The sequence below is a fragment of the Podarcis bocagei genome (genome assembly GCF_964188305.1).
Source record: "Podarcis bocagei genome assembly, chromosome: 11".
NCBI classification, from domain to species: domain Eukaryota; kingdom Metazoa; phylum Chordata; class Lepidosauria; order Squamata; family Lacertidae; genus Podarcis; species Podarcis bocagei.
Window position 1 is genome coordinate 28,042,752 of NC_138136.1, and position 24,715 is coordinate 28,067,466.

Consider the following 24,715-nt stretch of genomic DNA (forward strand, 5'->3'; position numbering starts at 1 on the left):
CCACTCTCGTTTTGGATTTCAGTCTTGGAAGGCGAATTGTATCAAGGCACCTGTTGCTTCTAGCTCTGTGGCTATTTTGTCACATGAACAAGCCCAGCAGAGCCAGTCAATACAATGTCAGCAGGGAAGAAGAGGCATGACTTTCTGTTGCAGACCAAGCTTTTCATTTGGTTGGTTAGACCACAGTGCTGATAACGCCAAGGTTGCAGGTTCGATTCCCCCTGCACTGCAGAGGGGTGGACTAGATGATCCTCAGGGTCCCTTCCGATTCCATTAGAGGGATTTCTAGCCTGCCTTTCAATCCCACAGAAGACTGTGGAAGCATATTTACTTGGAAGTTTGGTCTCACGCCGTTCTGTAGGAGTTGCACCTCAGGAAGCAAGTTTGACTGCTGCAAGGAAGACTCTTCTATCCAAAACAAATAAAAGCCATGCAAATGCTATGAAGCAAGCAATTTCCATCCAAAATGGACTAAGGGCGCGCCAGGAAATTATTTACCACGCAGCTTGTGTAGGGAATACAGACCATAACGCTTCCACTGGGCAACTGTTCATAGTCCTTTCTGACTTTTTTTTTTAAAAGAAGAAAGAAGAAAGCCGCAGATAAGAGAGGGCGAGGGCTCCTCCTACAGGGTGTTGTCCCTTAAAGGAGGAGCGACGGCTGCAACTCATAAAAGAGCGCACAGCGCGGCGGGAGCTACTGCAATCTTCCAGTTGCGCGAGGCTGCTTGTGGCGAAGGTCCCAGAATGGCTCAGCAATTCGTCAACAGCAAGCTGAAAGCTGATAAGGTGGTTGTATTCGGCAAGTCGAGCTGTCCTTACTGCCACGACGCTGTCAAGCTCCTGGAAGGACTTCACCTCAAGCCTGGGCACTTCGAGTATGTGGATCTCACCACCCGAAGCGACATGTCTGCTATCCAGGACTATCTTTTGGAGATAACGGGGGCCAGAACAGTGAGTTTCCTTTCAATAATCCTAATTCTTGCGCGCGAGGGAGAAGGAAAGCAATAATTCCCCCCCCCCTGCTTTCTAGCCGTGCATTTCTCCTTAGATTCCTCCACCCTACCGTAGGAAGTGGCTCTCCGCCCCCCCCCCCTCCATGACATCAACTGGAAAAAGCTCTCCAACATGTGGACATCACTGGAAGTCCTTTTACGCACGGCTCAGGAAATGACCCCGCCTTGAGCGTCTACAGCAAAGCCCCTTGCAAAAGGTTCTGAGCTCTCAATGGATCTCTGGGGCTCCTTTGTGCGGAAACGAGCATCTGTCTTTGGATACCGCTGCGCTCAGTGCTGCTGCCATGTAATGACGAGAGGATTGCTGGAATCTTGCCTTAACGCCCATCCATCCCCACCTGAGTCACTTTCTGTGAGAAGCAGGATACTGGACTGTAGAGACTTTTGGTCTGGTCCAAAGGGCGTTTTGTGTTTGCTACCTACCTGACAGGGTTCTTGTGTGGATACAGTGGGGTGGGTGGGAATTGTGTGCTTTGCCTTAAGCTCCATCTGGGGGTGAGGATAGGACAGAAACAAAGCTGCGTAGCTGAGGTGGCCCTGATAACTTAAGGGCCACTTCTGCTACCCAGCTTTGCAAAGATCTCTGTTCTCCCAGGGAAGCTCAGGACCACGTTGCCCTTCATATGTCCTTGTGAGGTATTTTTTTTGCTTGTAGCTCACCTGAAGTTAGGGGGTGAGCTACAGAGGGAGGTGCTGAGAGTTGTTAGGGAAACCCCTGTTCCTCTCTCAGAGATGCAACTCTGTAATTTAACAACCAATCCCTCTTCCCCGGGAACTCTAGAAACTGTTAACTCTATGAGGAGAACAGGTGTCTCCCAAAAATTATCAGCAGCCTTAAAAAACTATGGTTTCCAGGATTCTTGGGGAGAAGCCATCACTGTTCAGTAGAGGTTTCAAACCACTTTAAATGTGTAGTGCAGAAGGGTTCAAAGTCATGCTCATTTAGGCTATGGTGGGGTTAGCAAGCTAACACACCACCCTGCTCTACTTTTTTCCGTTGTGGGATTTAAGAGTCCAAGCAGCCCTTTAAAAAAAAAAAAGACACATAGGCACATGTAAACTGCTTTATTTTCTTACAATCAAGCAGTATATATAAATGGTGGTGGTGGTGGTGAGAGCAAGTGTCACATGAGATGTGATGGGTAAGATAAATCATTCTTGACACTCACAGCAAGAATGCGCATCTTCTGGAACAGTTTCCAGAATTCTTCTATAGGTGAGGAAGATTTCTGTAAGACACAATGTAAGTCTTTTGAAACATAACTATTAAGAAGCGAGTCTTTTGAAACGTTGTACCTAGAAAGATGCGAGTCTTTTGAAACATAGCTAGTAAGGTGTGACTCTTTTGAAATATATTGTAACTAGTGTACACAGAAATTGAAATATTTCAGTATTTTAAGTACTGTACTTAAAACCAATCCCTCCAGGGGTGGACCAAACTAGCAGCCTGATAGATCACTCCTGTAAAACCTTGTACTATTTCCAAAAGAAGATGTGGCAACTATAACGTAAGTTAAGACATAACAAGCTCATTCTCATGTTGTAATAGAGAAGCCACAAGGTCCGCCTTCCTCTGCCACTTCTTCCCTTTGTGAAACTTAACGCAACTTCTTCCTTCAAACTTTTCAAGATGAGCAACGTGCCTGGAGCAGGGACGCTTTAGGGAATTCAGATTTCTTAACAGGGCAGGGTGTTGGGTAAGGGAGGTAAATCCCTTTTGGAATTCTCAATTAGTCAGATTTCCATTTAGTTATGCACTGCAGGGCGAAGAGTCTGTGAGTTTTGTGTTCAGGCCATACCCTTGCGTATATGAAGCTGGCTTCTCTGACCACAGGTTTTCAGAATTTCTACCTCAGTGCCTCTCCTTTTGTTACTGGATTCCATCTCCCATCATCCCTGACCATCAGCTAGGCTGGGTAGACCTGACGGGAATTTAGAGTCCCAACAGCTTCTTGGAGCCACCCCAGTTGTAAATGAGGCACATGGTGTCTCAATCATGATGATAATTGGCACAGCCCGTTGGTGGGTTGCCAACATTTCTGCTGGCCCTGCCCTTGTCTCTTGAATGGCTGCCTATAATGCATAAAGTTAATGGCCAGTACTTCTGTTTCTGCTTTCTGAGCTGGATGTAAAACAAAGGAACAGCTGCACTTAACTGCATGTCATAATAACTCTATACAAATCTTTGGGGCAACAGGGTATACTGTATCAGGGACGCGGACTTATAAAAAATATTGGGGGGGGGGGGCCGGGAAAGCTCATGAATAATAAATAAGCTCATGAATATGCAAATAAAGTGGCGCCGCCTCCTCGTGAGCGAATAGGGGAGAGCGTGCTGTGCCTATTAATCAGCTCCGGAATAGCTGATATGCGGGAAACGTGGGGCTAGCCGGAGAAGAGAGGACTGGCTGGGAGGTGTGGCCGGTCGGGATTCCCCTGTTCTCGCGGGGGCTGAAACCGCCAGGAGGAAGATAATTCCCCCCCGGCAGTGCCTTGGCAGTGGCGGTGGTGCTGCGAAGCAGCGAGGCAGGAGCCCCCGCCCCCGGGGATTCCCTAATCTCGCGGGGGACGGCCGGGGCTCTCCGACTAGGGCGCGCGGCTGGCTGGCTGGCTGGCGAGGGAGCAGGTGGGGAGGAGGCGGGGGACGGCGGCGGCGCTCTGCTGGAAGGGCGCCCGAGATTATTGGGGGGGCTGAGCCCCCCCAAAAAATTTTTTGAGGGGGCTCGAGCCCCCTCAGGCCCCATGGAGTCGGCGCCTATGTACTGTATACAGTCTGGGTTGCCTCACCTAAAAAAAGGGGGGGGGATGCTGTAGAAATGGAGAAAGGTTCAAAGAAAGAGGAACCCAAATTATAGAGCAACATCACCATGAGGAAAGGTTACAAGCTTTGGGAGGCTTTTAGCTTAAAAAAAAGGTTATGTCCTCTTCTCTGGGGTCATCCAGTGGAGATGAATGTTGGAAGATTCAGGACAAACAAATGGGTACACTAATTCACATAGTGCATAATTGGAATTGACTACCAACTTGAATTGCTTTAAAAGGGGATTAGATAAATTTATAGATAGAGCTTTTGGTGGCTATCATTCATGATGGGGTATATATTACCTCTATGGGACTTCCCATAGGTGGGCCACTATGGCAGCAGAATCCTGAAGGACCTTTCATCTGATTTCATACGCTTCTTCTTGGAGAGCCAGTAGAAGCCAAATCCACAGGGAATTCCCTGTTTGCAAGTCCCACTGAAATGAAAAGAACCTGTATAGAAGTGTGGTTGGGTGGTTGCCCATGCCATTCACCTCAATGGGATTTGCACCACAGAACTTCAGAAGGAAGGAGGGACTGTGCCTGTTGTATTGTGGGGACCTAGGTATATCTAATTAAACTTAACATTATTGCACTGAGAACAGCACCTCCGATTAAAATCCACAGCTTAATGCCGCAAAATGGGGCTTCATGTGAGGAGTTTCATACTGTGCTGGTGAGCAACAGATAACAGATGTTGAGTAAAACCTCCTGAGACATTAGCTTCAGGCCAAGAATGGCGGCAGGCACAAAAGTGTCCTGTTACCTTGGCTGACTAGTTTATAATGTCCCTGGTCTTCTTAAAATGTTCTGGATAGGGGCCCTCTGGGAGTTACTGCAAGCTGCAACGAGAATCCTTTGTGCTAAGAAGGCACTTCCTCCTTGGAAAAAGCAAGTTATGCAAATCTAGGCAATGAATTCCAAGGCCTATGGCACAGTGACCTTTGCCGTAGTGCATGGGAGGGTAAATCACACCTGCACCTGATGGAAATGTGTCATGTGCAAAATTCCTGTTACCTGAGATCCAGCTGCAATAGTTCTTGTTACAACAGTCTTTTCTGCATCCTCAAGAGATGAACTGCCTCTAGTATTGCTTGCCCTGAAATTTACAGCATCACACACAGCAAGAACGTGTCTTCATGGCCTGCAAGATACAGATGTGACCTTGCGGGACTTTGGCCCTGCTGCTCTGTTCCATTTGCTTGCCATTCTATCCCATGGTTCACAGCACCGAAGAGAAGCAGATTGAAGGAATTATTGGAAGAGGTGCCATCACTGTATACTGTCTTGGGAACTTCCGGCACCCTAAGTGAGGGGAAAGAGTCTTCAGATTTGTACCTAGAAATCCTGCTCACCCCAGGAGTGAGGAAGGTCTGATCCACAGGCTTAATTAGGCCTGGCATGGGTCTCAATTTGCCCTGGGAGGCTGTATTTTTTTCCCTCCTCCCCACGCCAACTGGGGTGGAGTGTTCTGGGGGGGGTGCACTTGGTACCATTCCAAAGGAGGGATGCCAAAATGCACCCCCAGGACATGCACCACGCCCCCTGGAACGAGCGCCGCTCTGGGTACTGGAGCAGGTTGCTTTGCCTCTGGCTGCATGCACCTGACATCACATACGATGTCGGGTTAGGGGCTGCCAATGCCCAGTTGGGAACGTTAAAATTCACTCCTGGTTGTGCATTGGCAAGGGAGGCATGTTGTCACTGTGACTGAGAGTGAGAGCAAACCAGCTGGCAACGACTGCCTTACGTAGTTCCCCATAGGGAATGCAGGAGAAAAGCTGAACTTCAAGTAAGTGCCTGTCAGCCTCTCAGACCTTGCACTTCAAGGTCTCTGGGATCAGAGCTCCATGAGCAGGGACGCGGACTTAGAAAAAATATTGGGGGGCCCCGGGAAAGCTCATGAATAATAAATAAGCTCATGAATATGCAAATAAAGTGGCTCCGGCCCTAAATAGGGCAAGCCACGCCCCCCCCAGCCAGCCGATTGGCTGGCTGGGAGGTGTGGCCAGTCGGGATTCCCCTGTTCTCGCGGGATTTCCGGCCGGGGCTCTCCGATTAGGGCGCGCGGCTGGCTGGCTGGCGAAGGAGCAGGTGGGGAGGAGGCGGGGGACGGCGGCGGCGCTCTGCTGGAAGGGCGCCCGCCCGAGATTATTGGGGGGGCTGAGCCCCCCAAAAAATTTTTTTGAGGGGGCTCGAGCCCCCTCAAGCCCCATGGAGTCGGCGCCTATGTCCATGAGGAACTCTGTAGCCAGCCAGGGCTTGCAAAGAGCTTTGTTCTGCACCTTGAACTCTGACTATCAGCTACCTGGCACTTCAAAGCACCACACAGGATTCTATGTGTGACACTATCAAGTCCCAGCAATTGTCAGCACTTCAAAGCACCCCATCGCCAAATGTCATTGTGACATCGGGTGATTGGCAGGTGTCTGGCCACACCCAACTGTCAAATTTCACCCATAAAGGTAGGGGAGATAAGGATCAGGTCTGCTGGCTGGATCCAGTTCTCCAGCCCTGCACTACCCTTATCCCTCTAACTTAGTAGTCAAGCTGCCACCTCTCTCTCTCTCTTACCGTTTATCTTTTGCTGTCATTCTTATAGCTCTGTTTTAAGCTCCTGCCTCCCTAGGAGACTATGCTCCTAAAATCCTTTTTTCTTTGCCGAGTAATCCTAACTAACAACTTTAACTACTTCTTCTAGGTCCCTCGTGTCTTTATTGGAGAAAAGTGTATAGGTGGCTTTACAGACCTGGACACTCTATATAGGAGTGGAGAACTTAAATCCATTTTGCAGAAGATTGGAGCCTTGTGAAGGTAAGTGTTTGGATATGCTATCCAGCCAACTTGAGAACGATGAAGAAATGCAGATGCAGCCCTGTGAGCCAAACTATGTGTTACATTCAATATGTAAGAGCAGTTCATCTAGTGCTTCATTTTGCTTAATACTACAGTAAGTGGTCTGTGGCACTTTCAAAATTCACCAGCTATTGGCCACTTGTGACCACACAAAGACACCAGAATGATGCCTGACATCTCCAAGATCTGGAGGAGCTTGCCTTGAAAGGTCATTGGATCTTGCCTGTTTTCACACACTAACAACAACACAGCCTTTATAATTCTATCCATGGTATTTTATCTGCACCATCAGAGTGAATTTCAGGAACCAAAATGGTCTATTGAAAAAGACAGCCTTCTGAGCCATCTGGCCCCCAAATGGCGACTAGACATTCTGTTTTGGTGACTATAATCCTGGTTTAAGGAGCCATTTGGTGCCTAGCTTATATATATCTGAGTTTCTAACACTGGGGTGGGTGGAATTGTATCAGGTAGCACATAGGGAGAGGGGGATTAAACCTTCCCTCCCTTGCTGCAATTGAACCCCCATATAACCATTAGCTGTAGCTGGGTGCTTTTTAATAAAGCAAGCTGCTGTGACAGGAAGGGACTCTGGTCGTGATCTTGGTGATGGAAGGAAGGTTTAAACTTCGTTTCCCCATGCATAGTGGTACCCATTACAATTCCCTCATGCTTCATATTAATAAAAATTTGTAGCTGCATGCTTTGCATAGCATGTTATTTGACTCCAGTTCAACTAATGTTGTTGTTGGCCGTGCTGACTGGAGTTGTAGGGGAAAAAACCCTACAAACAAAAAAAAAAATCAGGTGGGCACCAGGTTGGGGAAGACGAGCATAGCTCAAGTAGCTGCAAATGCAAGTCCTTGCACACAAAGCAGAAACATGTGACTGGCTGCTCCCACAAGCATCATAAAGGATTCCTGACATGCACAGAGGTTTATTTTGAGAAAAGCTTGCTGCAAAAGTATTTTCAAAATGTACAGAGGAATCTTGCTGCAGGAATGAGGAGGCAACTTTAAAATGGCAAGAACGTATCTTGGCATCTCATGCTACATCAGATGAAGAGAAACGAGGCTTGCCAGCATCTTGCTCGCAGCTAGATATTGTAGGGCAGTCGATTTCCTGAATTGTATTAGTTTAAAGAGGCATACCAGAGGCAGGGGGGGGGTATACTTTTTCCAGGCCAAGCACACAGCTCTTCTGAAGGCCTAGACACTTGAAATAATAGGGTTGGAAACATGCAGGGGTTTGCAAATGCCTGAGCTCTGGAAATGAACAGCTGCTTCACAGGTCAGTTGCCCTTGGAAGCATTCTCGATGTTCTTCTGTCTGGGAGCCTGGCTTGGAACGCTGGAAGCAACAGCTGGAGAAAGGAGCTTTTCAATATGTTCTGCAGAGCCTGTTAACCTTTCTCATTCCCACAGAGCAGTGACTTCACCCTCCAAGTCAGCTAGAGGTAGCTTATGCTAACCCTGTGCTGCAGAATAAGTGCCAGTCCTTGCCAAGTGTAGTCATTGCCTCAGTTCAAGTTGCACTTACATCCACGCCATATAATTAAAGCAACAGCTTTTCCCAAAGATTCCTGGGCCTTGTAGTTTACCCTTCACAGAGATACAGTTCCCCAGTACCGTTAACAAACTACATTTCCCAGGATACTTTGCTGGAAGCAATGTGCTTTAAGTGCATGGTGTGGTTGTAACCTTTAAGCCTCTGCTTTTAACAGAGGGGCATCACTCACTGGAGGAGGCAATAGGAAGTGCAACTACTAAAATTGCTAACTGTTCCTACTGTGCGAAGAAGTGAGAGCCTTATAATGGTGTGCAACCATCTCGGTACACTTTTGCACCAACAGAGAGAGTGCAGAAAACAGTTTAGATAGGTTTGCACAGTCCAGGGCAGTTATTGGTCACTTAATATTCTTTTTTCAACTATAGTGGTAGCTCGGTTTTTGAATGTAATCCGTTCCAGAAGACCGTTCGAGTTCCGAAACATTCAAAAACCAAAAACTAAATAGCCAATAGCTTGGCCCCAGGATCTTGCACTCAGCAGAAGCTGCATGGCATGTTCGACTTCTGAGGTGTGTTTGAAAACTCAGGCATTTACTTCTGGGTTTACAGCGTTCAAAAACCGAAATGTTCATCAATGGAGACGTTCAAAAACTGAGGTACCACTGTATTGCATTTCCAGTATAATCGTCTCAGTGGTGATGGGTTTCTTTTTTGAAACCAAGCTTTCTTCCAAAGTACTGCTCAAGATCTTCATAGCTGCCAAATGTCATTTCATGGAAAACTTCCAGTGTTCATAATGTGTCCCTTTTTTTAAATTTTCAGAGCAGCAATGGACTGGAGGACAGCACTACCTCATGCTACTGCACTATCTTCTGGAAATGAAATCGCAGCTGCCTGCCTCTCGCTTTATCCTGCATCTACTATGTTGCTTATGGTGCGTTTCAATGTAGAGTAATGATGGCCAAAGGCTTTGGTCACTGTCTGGTTTTGCTGAGCACGTGGCTGTAACTTCTGGCACGTTTTAGTATGCACCATCTCTGCTAGTTTACATGGGGACGGTCAGAACCTGATGCAGTGGAATAAAATGCTTGTACTAAGAAGGAGTTTTATTATATAATTTATATGCATATATACACTGGTAGCAATCTTCATTCTCCAAGAGCTGGTCCTTGCCTAGCCCAGACAGCACTATCCATGCACATAGGGGAGGCATCAGTGGTCTTGAGAGAACCACAAAGTTTGCAGATTGGGGGGAGGCACTCTTAAAGGGAGCCACAGAAAACATCCCAGGGAGGTTTGAGCATGCTGCATGAGGCACAAAACTCAAGATAATTTGTGGAGAGTAGGAATGAAAAACCACCAGGAGAGGGAATGCAATGTCTGGGGTTCTGAGTATATTCTGAGAATATACTGCACCATTTTGTTGTAGGTCGTACTTCTCCTTCTCACACAACCAATATCATTAGCTTTGTTCACTTCCTTCCAACATGGGTGAGTCCATACATTGACACCTGGCTTTTTCCACCTTGTAGAAATTTGGTTCCATTTATCTGCGTCCTGCCCTCCTTCAATCACTTCTCAAAGTTAGCTGGTCCTTCTTCAGGCTGAGAATAACAGAGCCCTTTGTATCTGCCCATACTCATACATTATTGGGCAGTCCATCATAAAAGGGTACAAGGCAGGGTATCTCCCTCTCAGTCATCAATCCCTGCCTCAAAATTAGGACCATTCTTATTTGCTACAGCTGCATCCTAAAGCACCCTTTTGGGACTCTTGTCTCCTGTGCATTTGGGCATTGTGGGGCATCAGTCAGCATACTTCAATTTTTACGACTCTCCATTCTTCCTTCTAGTGAGCCCTAGATTGTTAGGCCTCTGGGCAGGGGATCTGTACAATGCCTGCCCACAAAAGTTAATGTTTAGATTTAGTAGTACTTAATGGCAAAGCACTTAGCAGCTGTTCTCTTGACCTTCACAATTACTTTCTGGGGGGAAAGTTTCGTCTCTGTATACAATACGCTGGTGGAATTTAGAGGATGCAGTCACTTAACTCCATGCCACCCAGGAATGCAACAGCAGAGAAGGAACTTAAATCCTGTGCTTTTAAGGGCTGTGATCAGTCAACTTGTTGCCTCCTATGCTTTGTACAGGGTTAGCACTGTCCAGCAAGGTGATGAGTTCAGTGTCAGAATATTTCCCTGTATTTGAGAACAACAGCACCCTTAAACTGATATGCCACTAATTCCCCACACAGCTAATTTTCCTACAGAACGGGTGGCACTGTGGTCTAAATCGCTGAACCTCTTGGGATTGCCGATCAGAAGGTTGGTGGTTCAAATCCACGTGATGGGGTGAGCTCCTGTTGCTCTGTCCCAGCTTCTTCCAACCTAGCAGTTTGAAAGCAAGCCAGCACAAGTAGATAAATAGGTGCAGCTGTGGTGGGAAGGTAAAGAGTGTTTCTGTGTGCTCTGGTTTCTGACAGTGTCCCATTCCACCAGAAGCAGTTTGGTCATGCTGGCCACATGTCCCGGAAAGCTGTCTGCGGACAAACGCCGGCTCCCTCGGCCTGAAGCGAGATGAACGCCACACCCCATAGTCACCTTTGACTGGACTTAACCGTCCAGGGGGCATTTATCTTACCTTTACTTCTGCTATGGTAATTTGAGAGTACAAATCGGTACAGGGGAGACTTGGATTCCAGTCCCCACTGAGCTCACAGACTGAGCTTGGGCCAGTCACTGTGTCTTAGCCAACCCTTCATCAACCTACCCAGAGATGCCACAGATTGAGCCTAGAACATTCCACAGCCCTTCACCTGAGATGCCTTTTGATGCCATTGTTGTAACTGACAAAGAACTGAGTGGGAAGACACAGGATCCATCCCTTGGGGCATGTGCATGGATCCTGAGGAGCATACACTGCCACCAAAGTCTAGCTCTGGAATGCTCTACACATGCTTTCCCAAATATAAGCCTACACTGGGACCTCACAGAAGCACTGGGCTCTTGCGCATGTATACCTTTGAGTCATGCATTGTTAAGTTATTGGAAAGCACTAGCAAATATCAGGTGCCTCTGATGAAAGTGTGACACACCTTGGTGGAAATCTATTTTCTTGTCAGCCGCACAAAATGCAAGGTGACTTAATTTTCCCACCCATGAATGCCATTGAAGTTTGTGCTTTGTTGTCAAAGGGAGAGGCGATTATTCTGCGAAAGCTGCTAAGTTGTGCAATTGCAGATCTTTTTTTGAAGTTGCTGTCTTCAGGTACAATTATGTGTTTTAACATAATTGAAGCTCTTATATGTTAGCACATAACATAATGGTTGTATAATAGCCTTTAGTATGAACAAGGCTGTTTCGTTTCATCTCGGGCCATTTCCATCTGGAGAACTAAAACAGGACTTTGAAGGCCGATTGCTGTGTTATGTTGCAAGTCATTCTTGTGATGAAAATCATAGAAAGAACCTACCTACAAACCATAAGGTCCCAAGGCAGGTTACAACATTTGAAACAGTTGAAAACCATGAAACAGTTTGTAAATTATAAAAAATGGGAAGTAAAACAATTCTCGATGCAGCAAGTATACATGATTGGTCCCACAAAAATACTTTAAACTGTCAAATGTATAGGTATGTCTTTAGCACAGTGAAAACTGAATAATTATGGTGTTCAATGCACCTCTGCAGGGAGCAAGTTCTGCAACTTAGGGGCTGCCACTGAGAAGGCCCTCTCCTGCACTGGCATTGTCTCTACTTCTGAGGTTGGTGAAACTGCCAATCTTAACACCCAAGAGGATCTGTAGGAACGGAGGCGGTCTTTCAGATATTTGGGTCATTTATGACTTTAAACACCAATGTGAGTGTGTGAATTAGGCCCAGAAACAAACTGGCGACCAGTGCGGTCATTTTAAAATAAGGGTTATATGAATTCTAAATGGAATCCCAGATAGTCATCAGGCTGCTACATTTTGGACCCTGGAAGTTTCTGAAATGTCTTCAAGGGCACATTGCAGTAATCCAATCTGGAGGTTACCAGAGCAAGTACGGCAGGTGAGGCTATCCATTTTGCTTTGGTTAAGACCTTAATCCTTCTGAGGCGAGTGCATTGTCTTGGAAGTTTTGTTTTAATGCAGTGCACACTCCTAGTATGTGGCACAATGAAGTATCAATATAATACAAATTTACTGTGGAATATGTTAGACTTCATCTAGCATGAAACTGATTTATTTTCTTTCATTTCTAAAGATGATCAAATACACACTGAGTATAGTTTGAACTATAGCTATTTAATGGATAAATAAGCACATGAGATGAACACTTAGTAGAAACATTTTATTGAGTTAAATATTAAATTTAAAATCTTGTAAATTTTAAGCACCAGCTAACATGTGAAAACACATGCCATAATAAAATAAGTGTTTCTTTGAGCTACAAACACTCTCATCCATGTGACAAGACTACAACAAAGATTCTTGTATCTTAAGGTTGGCTCTCTATACATCTCCATGCTGGCTTGACATTAGCCCATGTTCATAATTTCACTTTAAGAAATTATAAGAGTCTGTTATCAGAAATTATTATTTAAATAAAAATAGACATCGAAGTAATCCCTTCAGTGTGAACTCTCTTGAATGCTACTTACAATACCTGCATATTAATTAATAATTGTATAATTAGAATTGTGAAATCTACTAGTTGTCTTCTAAAATAGACTTACATCAATTGCCCCATGAAACCACTGTAGGAAACTTTAGGAAAGTTACAAGTTGCTATCATGTGTTTGCAGATGGGAGGGCAGGATTTGACTATCTGAGCAGGGATTATGGTACAATACATGTGCCTATAAGGGAATCTGGAAGCTTTCCTGCCTTTTTGTGGTTCATTCAGCAGACCCAGGAGTCTAAGCTACCCAGGAGTTTCTCGATTTATTTATATATTAAAACCAAATCATGGCTTGCTAATTTTCAAGCTAAACTAATTCATACATGTTCATACTAATTCTAAACTGATTCAACTATGCATTTTCCCTAATCCAGCCAGGGTCGTACACCATCTGCATGAGCATCGAGGAACACAAACAGGTGACCCATATGTGGTTTCTAATCCTAACCCCCCCTCAAAAAAAACCTAACTAGTTCCCCTCAGTTCCAGAAAGCTTCTTAAATAGCTATACTTGCCATATTGCAGTAATACTAATGCTCTGTTTTCTTTCTCGCACAGTTCTATCCAATTACTGCTGTATACAGCGTTGCACCACAGCAGGCCAGATTTGGGCCTTAGGGGTGTAATTTTTTTTATTGCAGAATGCACATCTATAGCAAACTCCTATGTGTGGCTATCCTCTTTCAAGTGAAGAAATTGTTTACAATAAATCTTAATTTTAAACATGTTCAAGCCCGGGCGGAATTCAATGACTGAGTCACATTAGCGGAAGTCCTACACAAAAGCCTTGCACAATGGGGCTTTCCCTCTTCTCCCCCCTCCCACTCCATGCCCCCAAAATTTACTTGTGAGAACCCCTGGAGTAGCACACAGGGAAAGGGGGGGGGGTACCATTCTGTCTGGCAAGCCAAAATGACAAAACTATCGCCTCAGCGCAACAATGAATTCCTCCCATTATTTCCAAGGCTACTTGTCAACATCGCCGCAACAAATTATCAGATCCATTTGAGCCGCTGTGCTTGTTTGTAGTATGCAATGTTGTATCTAATACATGCAAGTACAGAGTGCAAGTAAGGAATTACAACCTATTTTGTGTGCTTGCATACTTAACAAATCATTAGACATTTAGAAGGGAAACTGTCATGCTTGCCCTGCTGACCTGCGGAAAATGTATTGCAAAATGCAGCAAGTGTGTGTGTGTTTTATAATTGGCCTCCATAAAAACCAGACTGCTGGATATTAGTTTCTAGTAAGAGATCCACAAATGCTTCAATTTTTTTAAAAAGGTTAAAAACCTAATAGAAAACACTATTTACAAGGGCCACTGAAATGCATGTGGGCTGTAAGGGAGGAACGCTTGGTGTAAATCTCATCTCTGGTGACATCAACAGGATCCTACACCTACAACATGTTTGCGCATGTGGAAGGTACAATGTGGCAGCCTTTGGATGTGCACATAGGTGTTGAGGATAGGTGAGGAAATACAGGCAAATATATATATAGCCTCATATGCACACAAAAGCAGACAATAGTCTCAGCAGGGACATGCCACTGAAAACCAATGGGAGGCAGCTCCTGCTTTCCAGTAGGGATTCAGCCCTCTGGATGCTGGCCAGTCCAGGCATGCAGACTGGATGCGGGGTGGCTACACGCAGGACCTCTCTGGAAGAAACTGACAAAGGACAGGAGAATCTTGCTGGGAAATCATACGTCTGGAGATGTGTAAAAAAGAAAAGCCAGGGCTTGTGAATTAAACTTTGGTGACTGGGAGACTGGGGTGGCAGTCTGATCGCAATAGCATGCCTGGATCCCCTGGAATCTGCAATGTCTAGCTCCAAAGTGGCCAAAGCCGATCTGTCCAGCTGGCTCCTTTCTTCTCTCTGGCAGCCTCTGGGACATCAAAGTATAAGCAACAAGCCCTGGTCAGGGTTTTCAAAGACTACACCTGGCTGCTGAGTGTCACCTTGCTCCATAAGCTTTGCCTTGCAGATTTCCAACCCTTGCATTTTCATGCCCTTGGCTAAGCTCCGAATGCAATGTACGGTACTTTGGAAAAGCGTTTCTGTCACATGACCCCTTTAGGGAGAATTTTCCTGGAGAAATTCATGTGGACTTAATTTGTCATCTACTCAGGAAGAGCTGGCAAAAACGCAGTAGCGTTACACGGTTGTGACAATGTTTTGGTTTTTCTCCACATAGAAACACATTTGTAGAGGATATATACACACACCAGAAACAATGTGGAAGAATGCTTATTACTTGATCATTTCTTTTGCATTGCAGGATAATGACCAGCAAATAAATGGCACTATTTTAGATATATTAGACCATTCAGTGAGGGGAAAACATAAATCAATATTTTCTAGAAAGATAGTGATGTATTTTACATCATAACATAGGAATTTAATGATGCTAACAGGAAGTACATTTTTCTAATCACCAGTGCAGAAACATAATACTCTATGTTTTTACAAAATTCTTAAAAGGCCCCAAAATAAATTACAGAAATCCTTAACAGAGTAACTAGCAAACAAAATTAGGTTCTACAGTTTCCAGACAAAGAGAACCTACAAACATTTAATGAAGTTGGAATCTCCTTCAGACTCTTAAAATCCCAATCACGGGCTGACATGATTTCCAGGCTCTAAATAAGTCTAAACTCCACTAAAAACCTGAAATAATATGACATGAATTGATGTCTCTATACAAGGAAATTAGACCCAGCAGCAGAATTGGGAAACATCCAGGTTAAATGCTTATGCTTTTCTAAATTTTGTTTCACATGCTTTTAAAAAAATACAGTAGTTATTCATTAGCAAGTGCAGTATTAGATCATAGTTTCACAGCATGTAAGCTCAGCATTTGCTTTCAGTCTTGTGAAGTTGTAAGATTCCTGAAGCAATTGACTTTCTTCTCTTCATAACTAAAGATGGATCAGCTTTCAGTTTACATTACTACGCAATGGCATTTTCGAGAATGAATGTAGTTCCTGTACTCTGCAAGCTGTTTCAGGTACATACTAGAAGGCCATCTATGCATCTCGACAAAATTGCGTTCTTCCACTAAAATGAGAAAAAGGGAAATGTATTTCTCACCAGGTTAAAAGATTGCTCTGTCCAGCATGCTATTTCTAAACAACTTCAGAAGCTTTTTCTCTCTGAACTAGAAATCTGTAAAGTTCTACCTTGTATCAGATCTGAATTGCAGTTTCATACATTCTGCACTCAACTTGGGTTGGAAACAGACAGGGTAAAAAGATTCTAACACACTACGGATTTGAAAACGATATGTGATGTACTTTCATCTAACACCATGTTTAATGGACTTAGTAGATGCAATACTAGTTATGACATCCCAATATAATCTGGCTCTTTTTAAGGCTGCAGAGAAAATGGATGTACATTCAAAAGGTGCTACTCTGTACAACTTTTAGAACCCAAAGTATCATATTTTATAGTGCCTGGACCACCAAATCCCTACTCAGAAGTTTTACTTATGTGATCTCCAAGCACATGAATGGGGTCGCGCCAACTAGCCCTGCACCCAATATCATGTGTGCTAATCCTGCCCATTGATGACTGCACATTCAATGCAAAAACATCTGCAGGGATGCACTCTTCACAGGTACGACTATAAGCGCAAAGGCTTCCACACAAACTGGAACCCTATGTAATCTGGGTTCCAGATGCTGTGGAAGTCTTTACACATACCGCTATTCCTGGTATGAGATACTGACTTACAGAACTTTTGGGTTTCACATAAGAGTGTCATAGGTGTTCCAGATAATTTTGTTTCTCATGAAAAATAAAGTGGTATAAGGAGCTGGACTGTAAAGCATTTAGAAAGCTAGCTATTGTAATTTGCTTTGCTTGGGTGTGGAAGCAGATAGTGGACAACAAAGGCCTCTTCCAAATTTGGTTTCTATCTTCCATCTAGATCTGGGCCTCCTTCCTTCTCCTCCGGATGCAAAACTTGGCACCTGATAATAAAGTGCATAGATTGATTTTCCTCCAGACTCAAAGTTCTTGGAGGCTGTTCCAGGCTTTCCCTGCTGTACGAATTCCTTGAAGGTTCCCCCCCCCCCATTGGATCCTTGCTGGAAGGGAAATTTTTATGAGTCTCAGCTTTCTCCTCCCACAAATGTTACTCTCAGCATTCTTTGCTACGTTTCCCTCATCTTGGGATGCTTGTTTGAGTAAAATGAAGCTGGAACCACAAATGTTTACAGTAGTACCCTTGAGAATGTAACAAGTGAGTGAGGGGTAGGTTTGTATGAACAAGTTATGCACCGACCTCTATTTTTCTTTACACCTGTAAATTTCTTGAATTAAGTCTTCATAATTCCTCTTCATAATTTTATGTCATGAATGTCCACAGAATGTCCACAGTGTGGCATATCAACAATTACAGATATGTTGTCCCCCTGATGCATTCATGAAACTACCTGTTTGTCTGACAAAGCTCCATCAATTCCATAGTAAAGTTGGAAGGGCAGATTCTAGGTGATTTAAAAGTTGGTGGGCAAGATATCATCCTATCACTGCTAAAATAACATCAGTGACAGTGTGCACTCATGTTGATAATGAGCTGGATCCAGACCTTAGAGTACACCTACTGAAATCAATGTAACTACTCTAAGCATGACTGAGTTGCTCCAATCCACCCTAGCATTAGTCCAAACATCAACTTCTTTGTGATTAGGAAGCAAACTGGTAAATTACCCGAAAGGTCTTCAAATTCAGGTTTTTGACTGAAGATTAAGTAGTTAGAAGCAATAAAATGAAGCAGCCAGTTTGAAAGGCAATCAGAGTTGTGAAACTGCAAGAAATGGAAATAAAATACAGAGGTACTCGAATATTATAGAAAAACACATTTTGGCAAAAGCATTAACTAAAATGGGTAGACGTTTATCTAGAAACGTCATCTCTCTGATGTGACTGGAACACTCAGTTACCCCATCTATGTGACGCTAATAGAAACTGCTTATTACTTCAGTGTCTGCCTTTTATAAGCACACATGCATATGCTTCATTTTGCCTGTTGCAATGTGCTGTCCTACTCAAAGTAAACCCTGTGCTGTTAATGGACCCAAGTTAGTTGTCTCTACTAACTGTAATAATGAGTCTACTATGAGTACAACTAACACTGGCTACAACCTATATATACATTCTTCCTGCACTTTGCACAAATTACAACCTATCCTAACAACAAGAAGAAAAACAAATAAACCAAGAGGATTTAGAATAAGCCAAGTTATTTGGCAATTCTGAGGTAGAAGAAACGGTAACATTTCTCATAGACTTGTGAAGAGAACATCACAGGCCAAGTTAGAAGTGGGTGGAGGCTTTTGATAGGTCACTTTATGATGTGCTCCTGGTGTTGTGCATTTTAACTTACACTGGCCCCTGTCAGCATGGGCAATGGACCAGCATAACGGGAGTGATAGTCCGGCAACAGCTGGAAGGCGGTCACAAGTTAGCTACCCCTGCTTTATGGTCTTAATATTTGAGGCGGGTATCATTTTCTGATAGCTCTTTCACTGTTGTAAGGTAAAGGTAAAGGGACTCCTGACCATTAGGTCCAGTCGTGGCTGACTCAGGGGTTGCAGCACTCATCTCGCTTTAAAGGCCGAGGGAGCCAGCGTTTGTCTGCTTCCGCAGACAGTTTTTCCAGGTCATGTGGCCAGCATGACTAAGCCGCTTCTGGCGAACCAGAGCAGCACACGGAAACACCATTTACCTTCCCGCCAGAGCGGTACCTATTTATCTACTTGCACTGCACTTTGATGTGCTTTCAAACTGCTAGGTTGGCAGGAGCAGGGACTGAGCAATGGGAGCTCACCCCATCGCGGGGATTCGAATCGACGACCTTCTGATCGGCAAGTCCTAGGCTCTGTAGTTTAACCCACAGTGCCACCTGCGTCCCTCTTTCACTGTTGTAGCTGACAATTTAACAAATGCTATGCTTAGCTCAATTCTGGAAAAAGGCTAATCTGCTAATTTCTTCAAGCCATTGCTAAAGGGACAGGAGCAGCCCTGGCAATTTGTTGCTGTTATTGTTGTTTACTGCCAGATGGCAACCATGAAATAAAAAATGATACTTTGGAACACCACAGCTTTCCCTGGCTGGGGGGTGGGGGGAATGCCAGAGAGAAACCTTTTCCTTACTCAAGCACTGATTTAAGGAAATGTGCATGTATTTGATGCTTAGCACTTACCTTTGCTTTCCGAAGCAAGCTGACAACACTCAGGCTTGTTGATGCCAATTCCCTACTAGGCATGCTCTGGAGCTGCGTGATGATATACAGCTCACAGATGTGCTGGAGCCTTGACACCTGGTACATCTCAGCACAAATCAAGAGCGACATAGCTTGCAGAATGCTGGCTGGTAAGAATATCAAACCTGAGTTAGATTACTGACCACTTGATAGCAGGCTACTCAACGCAACCCTTACATGTCTGTTACTGGTGCTCTTCTATGCTCCATAATTCAAATAGGTCAGTGGTCATTTTTAAGCCGCTCTTCCTCTACACGTACTCGACTAGTTTACTAGCTATGAGTCCAAAATGGCTATGCCAAGAGCTATCAGAAGAGTCCCTGTCCATTTACCAATCACAAAGCATCCTTCTTGAGAAAAAGGGTGGTTCTAAGGGAGATTTGTCCACAATCTGCTTTAGCTGAAGTATGATTTAATGTCACTGGCGTCTATAGAACTAAATAAACTTAAATACTACTATTTGTATTTAACTGAGTAGTGAATATGTCTCTTGGGAGACGCATTTTACTAAGTGCAAGGTATGACCCATGCTGCAGAGTCCTGCATAATCAAGGAGTTCCTGTTGCTGGCTGTAGAAAGGGCCACCCCAAAGAGTACAAAAGGTCCTTTCTTTTCCTGTAGCTGCCAACTGGGAAACCCCATGACGCACACAGACAGCAGCATTAGCTGTAGTTTCAGAATATTTTAGTGTCTGCTTCCTCAAATGGCAGAAAGAAACTAAAGAAAAGAGGGTGAAGTGAATAAAAAGAGAGAGATGTGATTTCTTTCTTTTAAAGTGCTGTTTCTTTTCCCTTTGGGGAAAGTCATATATAATTTTAGGGATTGCCACTGCAATCTACAATACAGTTATCACATCAACACCCAGTAGTTTTCAAGGTCATACCATAAAATATTCACATTAACATGCCCTATTTAACAAGAAACCAACCTGAAACATTTCTTTTGAGGTTTTTTTTTTTTATGAGAACGTATGTTAACCATTATTATTATTAATAAAAGTTAATTTATAGAAGTTAGTACAAACTTAATTTCAGTGTTGATTCTGACACGAAAAAGGAGATCTTTTGTTAGTCTGCTGTCTCTTTACAATGGGGTCAGGGAGACCGAGTACACAGCTGGGTGTGTCTGGTAAACAACTGTTTAATGAGATCTGAAGCGAGGAATGAGTCAGCTGGGAATGGGGCAGTGTGGGTAGAGGAAATTCCCTGAGTAACAAATAAAGGTGTAGGTGGCATGTCACATATTGATTGGATATAAATTATCAACCCGCAAATTTCTACTTGCACAATGCTGGATAGAAATTTGCGGGTTGGGTATTCCTCTCACAGTGAGACGTATGGATTAGTGGTTTGAGAAATGTGGAGATTTTGAAGTGTAGCTATCTATATTCTATGTTGTAGTTTTTTTTTTATTTTCAGCCTTTTATTCTTACTTGTTTTCATTAGCTCTGAGCCAAAAAAATTCTGAATGGTGTATTTGGTTGTCTATTTGTTTTGGGGGTATAGATTTTACAATCATTCACTTTTTACAAGTCATCCAACATGATGACATCATTCAATTATTGCTATCTTATATTTCTCTGTGGTTCTTTTGTCTTTTCTCAGACCGCAGAAAGTCTTTTTTTTCCCAGAGGAACAAAAGAGCAGCACAATCTCTCCAGGTGAAAATAAATGCCTTTTGCATTACCATTCCGCCTTCTTTAAAGTTTTTTTTTTTAATGTGGACAGTGACATACTAAGAAAGAGGACCTATCACAGCTCAGCAGGTATTTATTATAAAATTTGCAATGAGTGCCATTTTACGGCCCATTTCTTTTTAAAAAATCAATTTCTTAATTATCACTACAACACTTTTCTGACTGTTTTTTAAAATGAAAGGGAGGCACGGTACTATAAGTCTATGGTGGTTTTTTATGATTTAAACAATCCCTACCCTTTTCTGGTCACACCACCATTAACCATGTTCGTAAAACAAGGAGAAAGCTTTAAAAAAAATTAACATTATTGTATTATACTATTACAGCACCATAATAGATTAACGTTATAACATTTTGGTGATAATGATGTTAAACCCTTCTCTCTCTTCAGCTAGAAAAACACTTTACCAATAATTAAAATACTGATAAAAAAAGGAAAGATCATAAAAAGGTGCCCACCACAAAGTAAATGTACGCTAAGGTTCAACTGTCCCCCATATACAGCAACTATGCCACACTGTTGTGGACAAAACATGGAGGGATAATAGAAAAACCATCATACTCCTGGGAGTGTGAAAATCAATTACGATTCTGCCTGTAGCTTCCAACAAAAGAGCAGTGACTGAGTAGCACTAGGAATCACTCTTATTGAAGCTGGCCTGAACTGAGCCTTTAAAAGGTAATCCAGGAATGCCCAGAAATATTTTCACCCAATATAAAAAAATCCAAGGTTAAGAACCAGAAAATTCAAAAGGTACAACACTATGCAAAATGTACTCAGCAGCAAGTCCACTTAGTTCTTAATAACTATACTTAGGATTACAGCTGTGCAGAGTACATGCAAGTATACTCGAAAGTAAGTTCCATGGTGTTAAATAGAAATTACCGTATTTTTCTGTGTACAAGACTGGTTTTTTTACCAAAAAAATAGGTTTAAAGTTGGGGCTCGTCTTATACACAGGTAGTGCTGAGGGGTGTTTTCTTAATTTGGAGTCCCGAACAATAGGGGGCATCTTATACATGGGGGTGTCTTATACATGGAAAAAATATGGTATTACCAGTGAAGTCTGCACAGGATTGCAGTCTTCCTCAGCTGTAGAAGAAAAATGATATGATGGTATCTACTTCTGTTCCCTTTTCCTTCACCAATGAAGGAGCAACCAGAGCACCAGAAGTATATAAATATACAAAAAAAGTTTAAATATTTGTTTACCTGGACAACAGGAGTCCGTATACAGATACTCTAGAAAGGACAAGAAAGTGTCTTTGGAAATCCCATAAACTGGAACCAGAAAACTATTAGATTCTGCATAGTTGCCGTTGAACATAGCCGCCATTACCTCACAGCGAGCCACGAGGACTGCTCTGTGAGCGGGCACTGTAGCACCTGCAAGAAGAGGGGTCGGGGAGAGAAAGAAAACCAAGGCAATGATTTCAACATTTTTATGCTGAAATGTATTTAAGTTAGGGATGCGGAATCTGTGGCACCCTAGATGCTATTGGACTAAGGGGTTGATGGCAGTTACATGTATAATAACACCCAAAGGGCCACAGTTTCTCATCCCTAATTTAAGAGCGATGTTTTCTTAAATTACTGAACACTGGTGTTTCAAGAAAAATCTGCCATTGTTAACAAATTTTACAATATAAAACAATATAAAGTGACAGGATTTATAGTGATGCCTTCACTTAATGGGATCTGAACCCACTGTCCATTTAGGATGAAATATTTGGTTTCTGGATCTACTCTGGTTGCCTTCAGTACACCTAAGTTTACAATCCTCTACACATTTACTGCAGGAATCAGTCCAATTTAATTCAGTAGGTTTTACTTTTGAGTAAATATGCTTAAAATTATATGGCACACTGGCCTGAACCCAAATTCCGTAATTTATTGCACCAGCAAAGAAAAAGACTCTGTGTGTGTGTGTATGTGTGTGTGTGTGTGTGTGTGTGTGTTTCTATTAATGCCGCCCATTGAAACTTTGTAGTCTGTGGCACCAATCTGTAAATATGGCATCCATGTGTACAATGCAAATGTCTGCAAGGAGGCTTCCACATCATCTGCAACCCTAACTATTCAGGGTTCCATATAGTATAGAAGGCTTTGTGCACTCAGATATTCGAGTAAAGATTCCCACCCAGCCGATGTGCATCCTGTAGACAGAGGTGCCTGAGAGCACTGGTATCAGGGTCAGAGTTATGTTCTTGTTTACTGCAGCCCCACTCTTTCCTCACACGATCATTTCAGTTTTGAATAAAATGCCTGAATAGGGCTTAATTCTTTGAAAAAAGCACTGATAGAAGCAAAGTGACATTTGCTCTGCAACAGAAAAACTTCTAAATGGCTCCAGCATTTCACATTTCTAATACAGTGGTACCTCAGGTTACATACACTTCAGGTTACATACGCTTCAGGTTACAGACTCCGCTAACCCAGAAATAGTGCTTCAGGTTAAGAACTTTGCCTCAGGATGAGAACAGAAATTGTGCACCGGCGGCACAGCGGCAGCAGGAGGCCCCATTAGCTAAAGTGGTGCTTCAGGTTAAGAACAGTTTCAGGTTAAGTACGGAACTCTGGGACAAATTAGATACTTAACCCGAGGTACCACTGTACATTGATCTGCAGCAGTATGAGAGAAATAATGCATTGGTGAGGCATTTACCCATAATTTTATTCATTTCTAGGCCTAACTTACGAGTACTTAAGTATTTAAAATGCACAATCAGAGGCTCATTTTTTAAAATAACTGTTTCAGGCTCAAAACTGTCTTAGTGCCACGCTCTATGACTTGGAACTATTGGTTTAATTCCCTGGGATCTTTCAGTAAGGAAGGAATAGCACTTTTCACATCCCTAGAGGTACTCCTATTATTACTGGAATTAAAAGATCTGTGTCCTGACAAAAATCTGGATGCAATCTGGTAAACACAATTGCACTCTTTTGTGCAGTACATTCTTAAATTAGGTGTTTTTCGCTCTAAAGACAAAACACTTTAAAAAGTACAAATTCATTTTCATTGTGTTCTGTTTGTAATAGATGGTTGCACTCTTGTTAATATGAATATATTCCTCTGTGGCATTTGTTTGAGACAAGCAATGAAACCTATTGTTCCCTCAACTTCCTACAAGAATTGTCCAAAGAGTAGCCCTTAGAACTGAGCTGTCTGTCTCACCAAGCTCTGCATTTGTATTTTGTTCTCCTTTCAAAGGACTGTTTGTTTTCTCTGCATACTGAAGGCGGCATCTAGAAAAGAATTCCCTTGTACGCATGTGCCTAGTTCATAGAGATTCAGACTTGGCTGTGGCTTTTCAAAGCTGAAAGCAAAATAATTAAACAACTCTTTAATCCTGTGCAAGCAGAAGTTTGAAGTTGATAAAAAATACTTGCCACTACTTGCAGCAAAAACTGCAAGGTTTTTAGCGGAGGCAATTAGAATAAGATCTATTATTTTATTAGTGATGTAAACCTCCAAAATGTATTTGGTATAGTTAATTTTTTACCTCTTCTGTCAGTACATTTTATTTTATTGCTACGGCTAGTGGCTGATGCAAATAAAGATTCTTCTGATTCTTGCCACTACTCCTGTCTGTGTATAGGCATAGAAGTAGTTAAGGGTTGCAATTTTGTACAAAATCCTGCTTAAATCCCACTGAAGTCAATGAGATTAGGCACTGTTAATAGTACACAGGACAGCAAATAAAGGTCCCTCACTGGCAAGGCAAAAATGAAGAAATGCCAGTATCATCTGTAAAGGCAGCTGTGTTGGCGTATAAGAAAATTAGGCCAATATATAGGCCAACCAAAATAGCACAAGTTAGATTTGCAAGTTTTTGAGTTTTACAGAACTGTTCATCAAGCTAGACGGTAAACAGAGCAATGTGGGGACAGGTGGGCGA

The 24,715-nt window shown here is 43.1% G+C and overlaps 2 protein-coding genes across 8 annotated transcripts in view; one reads left to right on the top strand and one right to left on the bottom strand.

Moving 5' to 3' along the window:
* Window positions 1-688: 688 nt before the first annotated feature.
* Window positions 689-9,280, top strand: GLRX (glutaredoxin). Its single transcript, XM_081212450.1, has 3 exons — window positions 689-953; window positions 6,519-6,631; window positions 9,003-9,280. The coding sequence occupies exons 1-2, from the start codon at window positions 747-749 to the stop codon at window positions 6,627-6,629; spliced, it is 318 nt and encodes a 105-aa protein (XP_081068576.1). The 5' UTR covers window positions 689-746; the 3' UTR covers window positions 6,630-6,631; window positions 9,003-9,280.
* A 3,122-nt stretch (window positions 9,281-12,402) lies between these two features.
* Window positions 12,403-24,715, bottom strand: part of RHOBTB3 (Rho related BTB domain containing 3) — a 40,734-nt gene continuing 28,421 nt past the window's right edge. For 6 of the 7 annotated variants that reach the window (XM_081212391.1, XM_081212389.1, XM_081212390.1 and 3 more), the window contains 4 exons: window positions 22,029-22,202; window positions 19,060-19,226; window positions 17,564-17,660; window positions 12,403-15,904 (listed from right to left, as the gene is read on the bottom strand). In XM_081212391.1, the coding sequence (XP_081068517.1) occupies window positions 15,789-15,904; window positions 17,564-17,660; window positions 19,060-19,226; window positions 22,029-22,202 (554 nt within the window). In that variant the 3' untranslated portion in view covers window positions 12,403-15,788. Of the gene's footprint in view, window positions 15,905-17,563; window positions 17,661-19,059; window positions 19,227-22,028; window positions 22,203-24,715 lie in introns of those variants that run through there. The other variant, XM_081212393.1, reaches the window with a different exon arrangement.

Coding starts and splice junctions, on each gene's coding strand:
- GLRX (XM_081212450.1), top strand. CDS start 747: ATGGCTCAGCAATTCGTCAACAGCAAGCTGAAAGCTGATAAGGTGGTT. Junction 954..6,518: donor AGATAACGGGGGCCAGAACA/GTGAGTTTCCTT, acceptor TACTTCTTCTAG/GTCCCTCGTGTCTTTATTGG.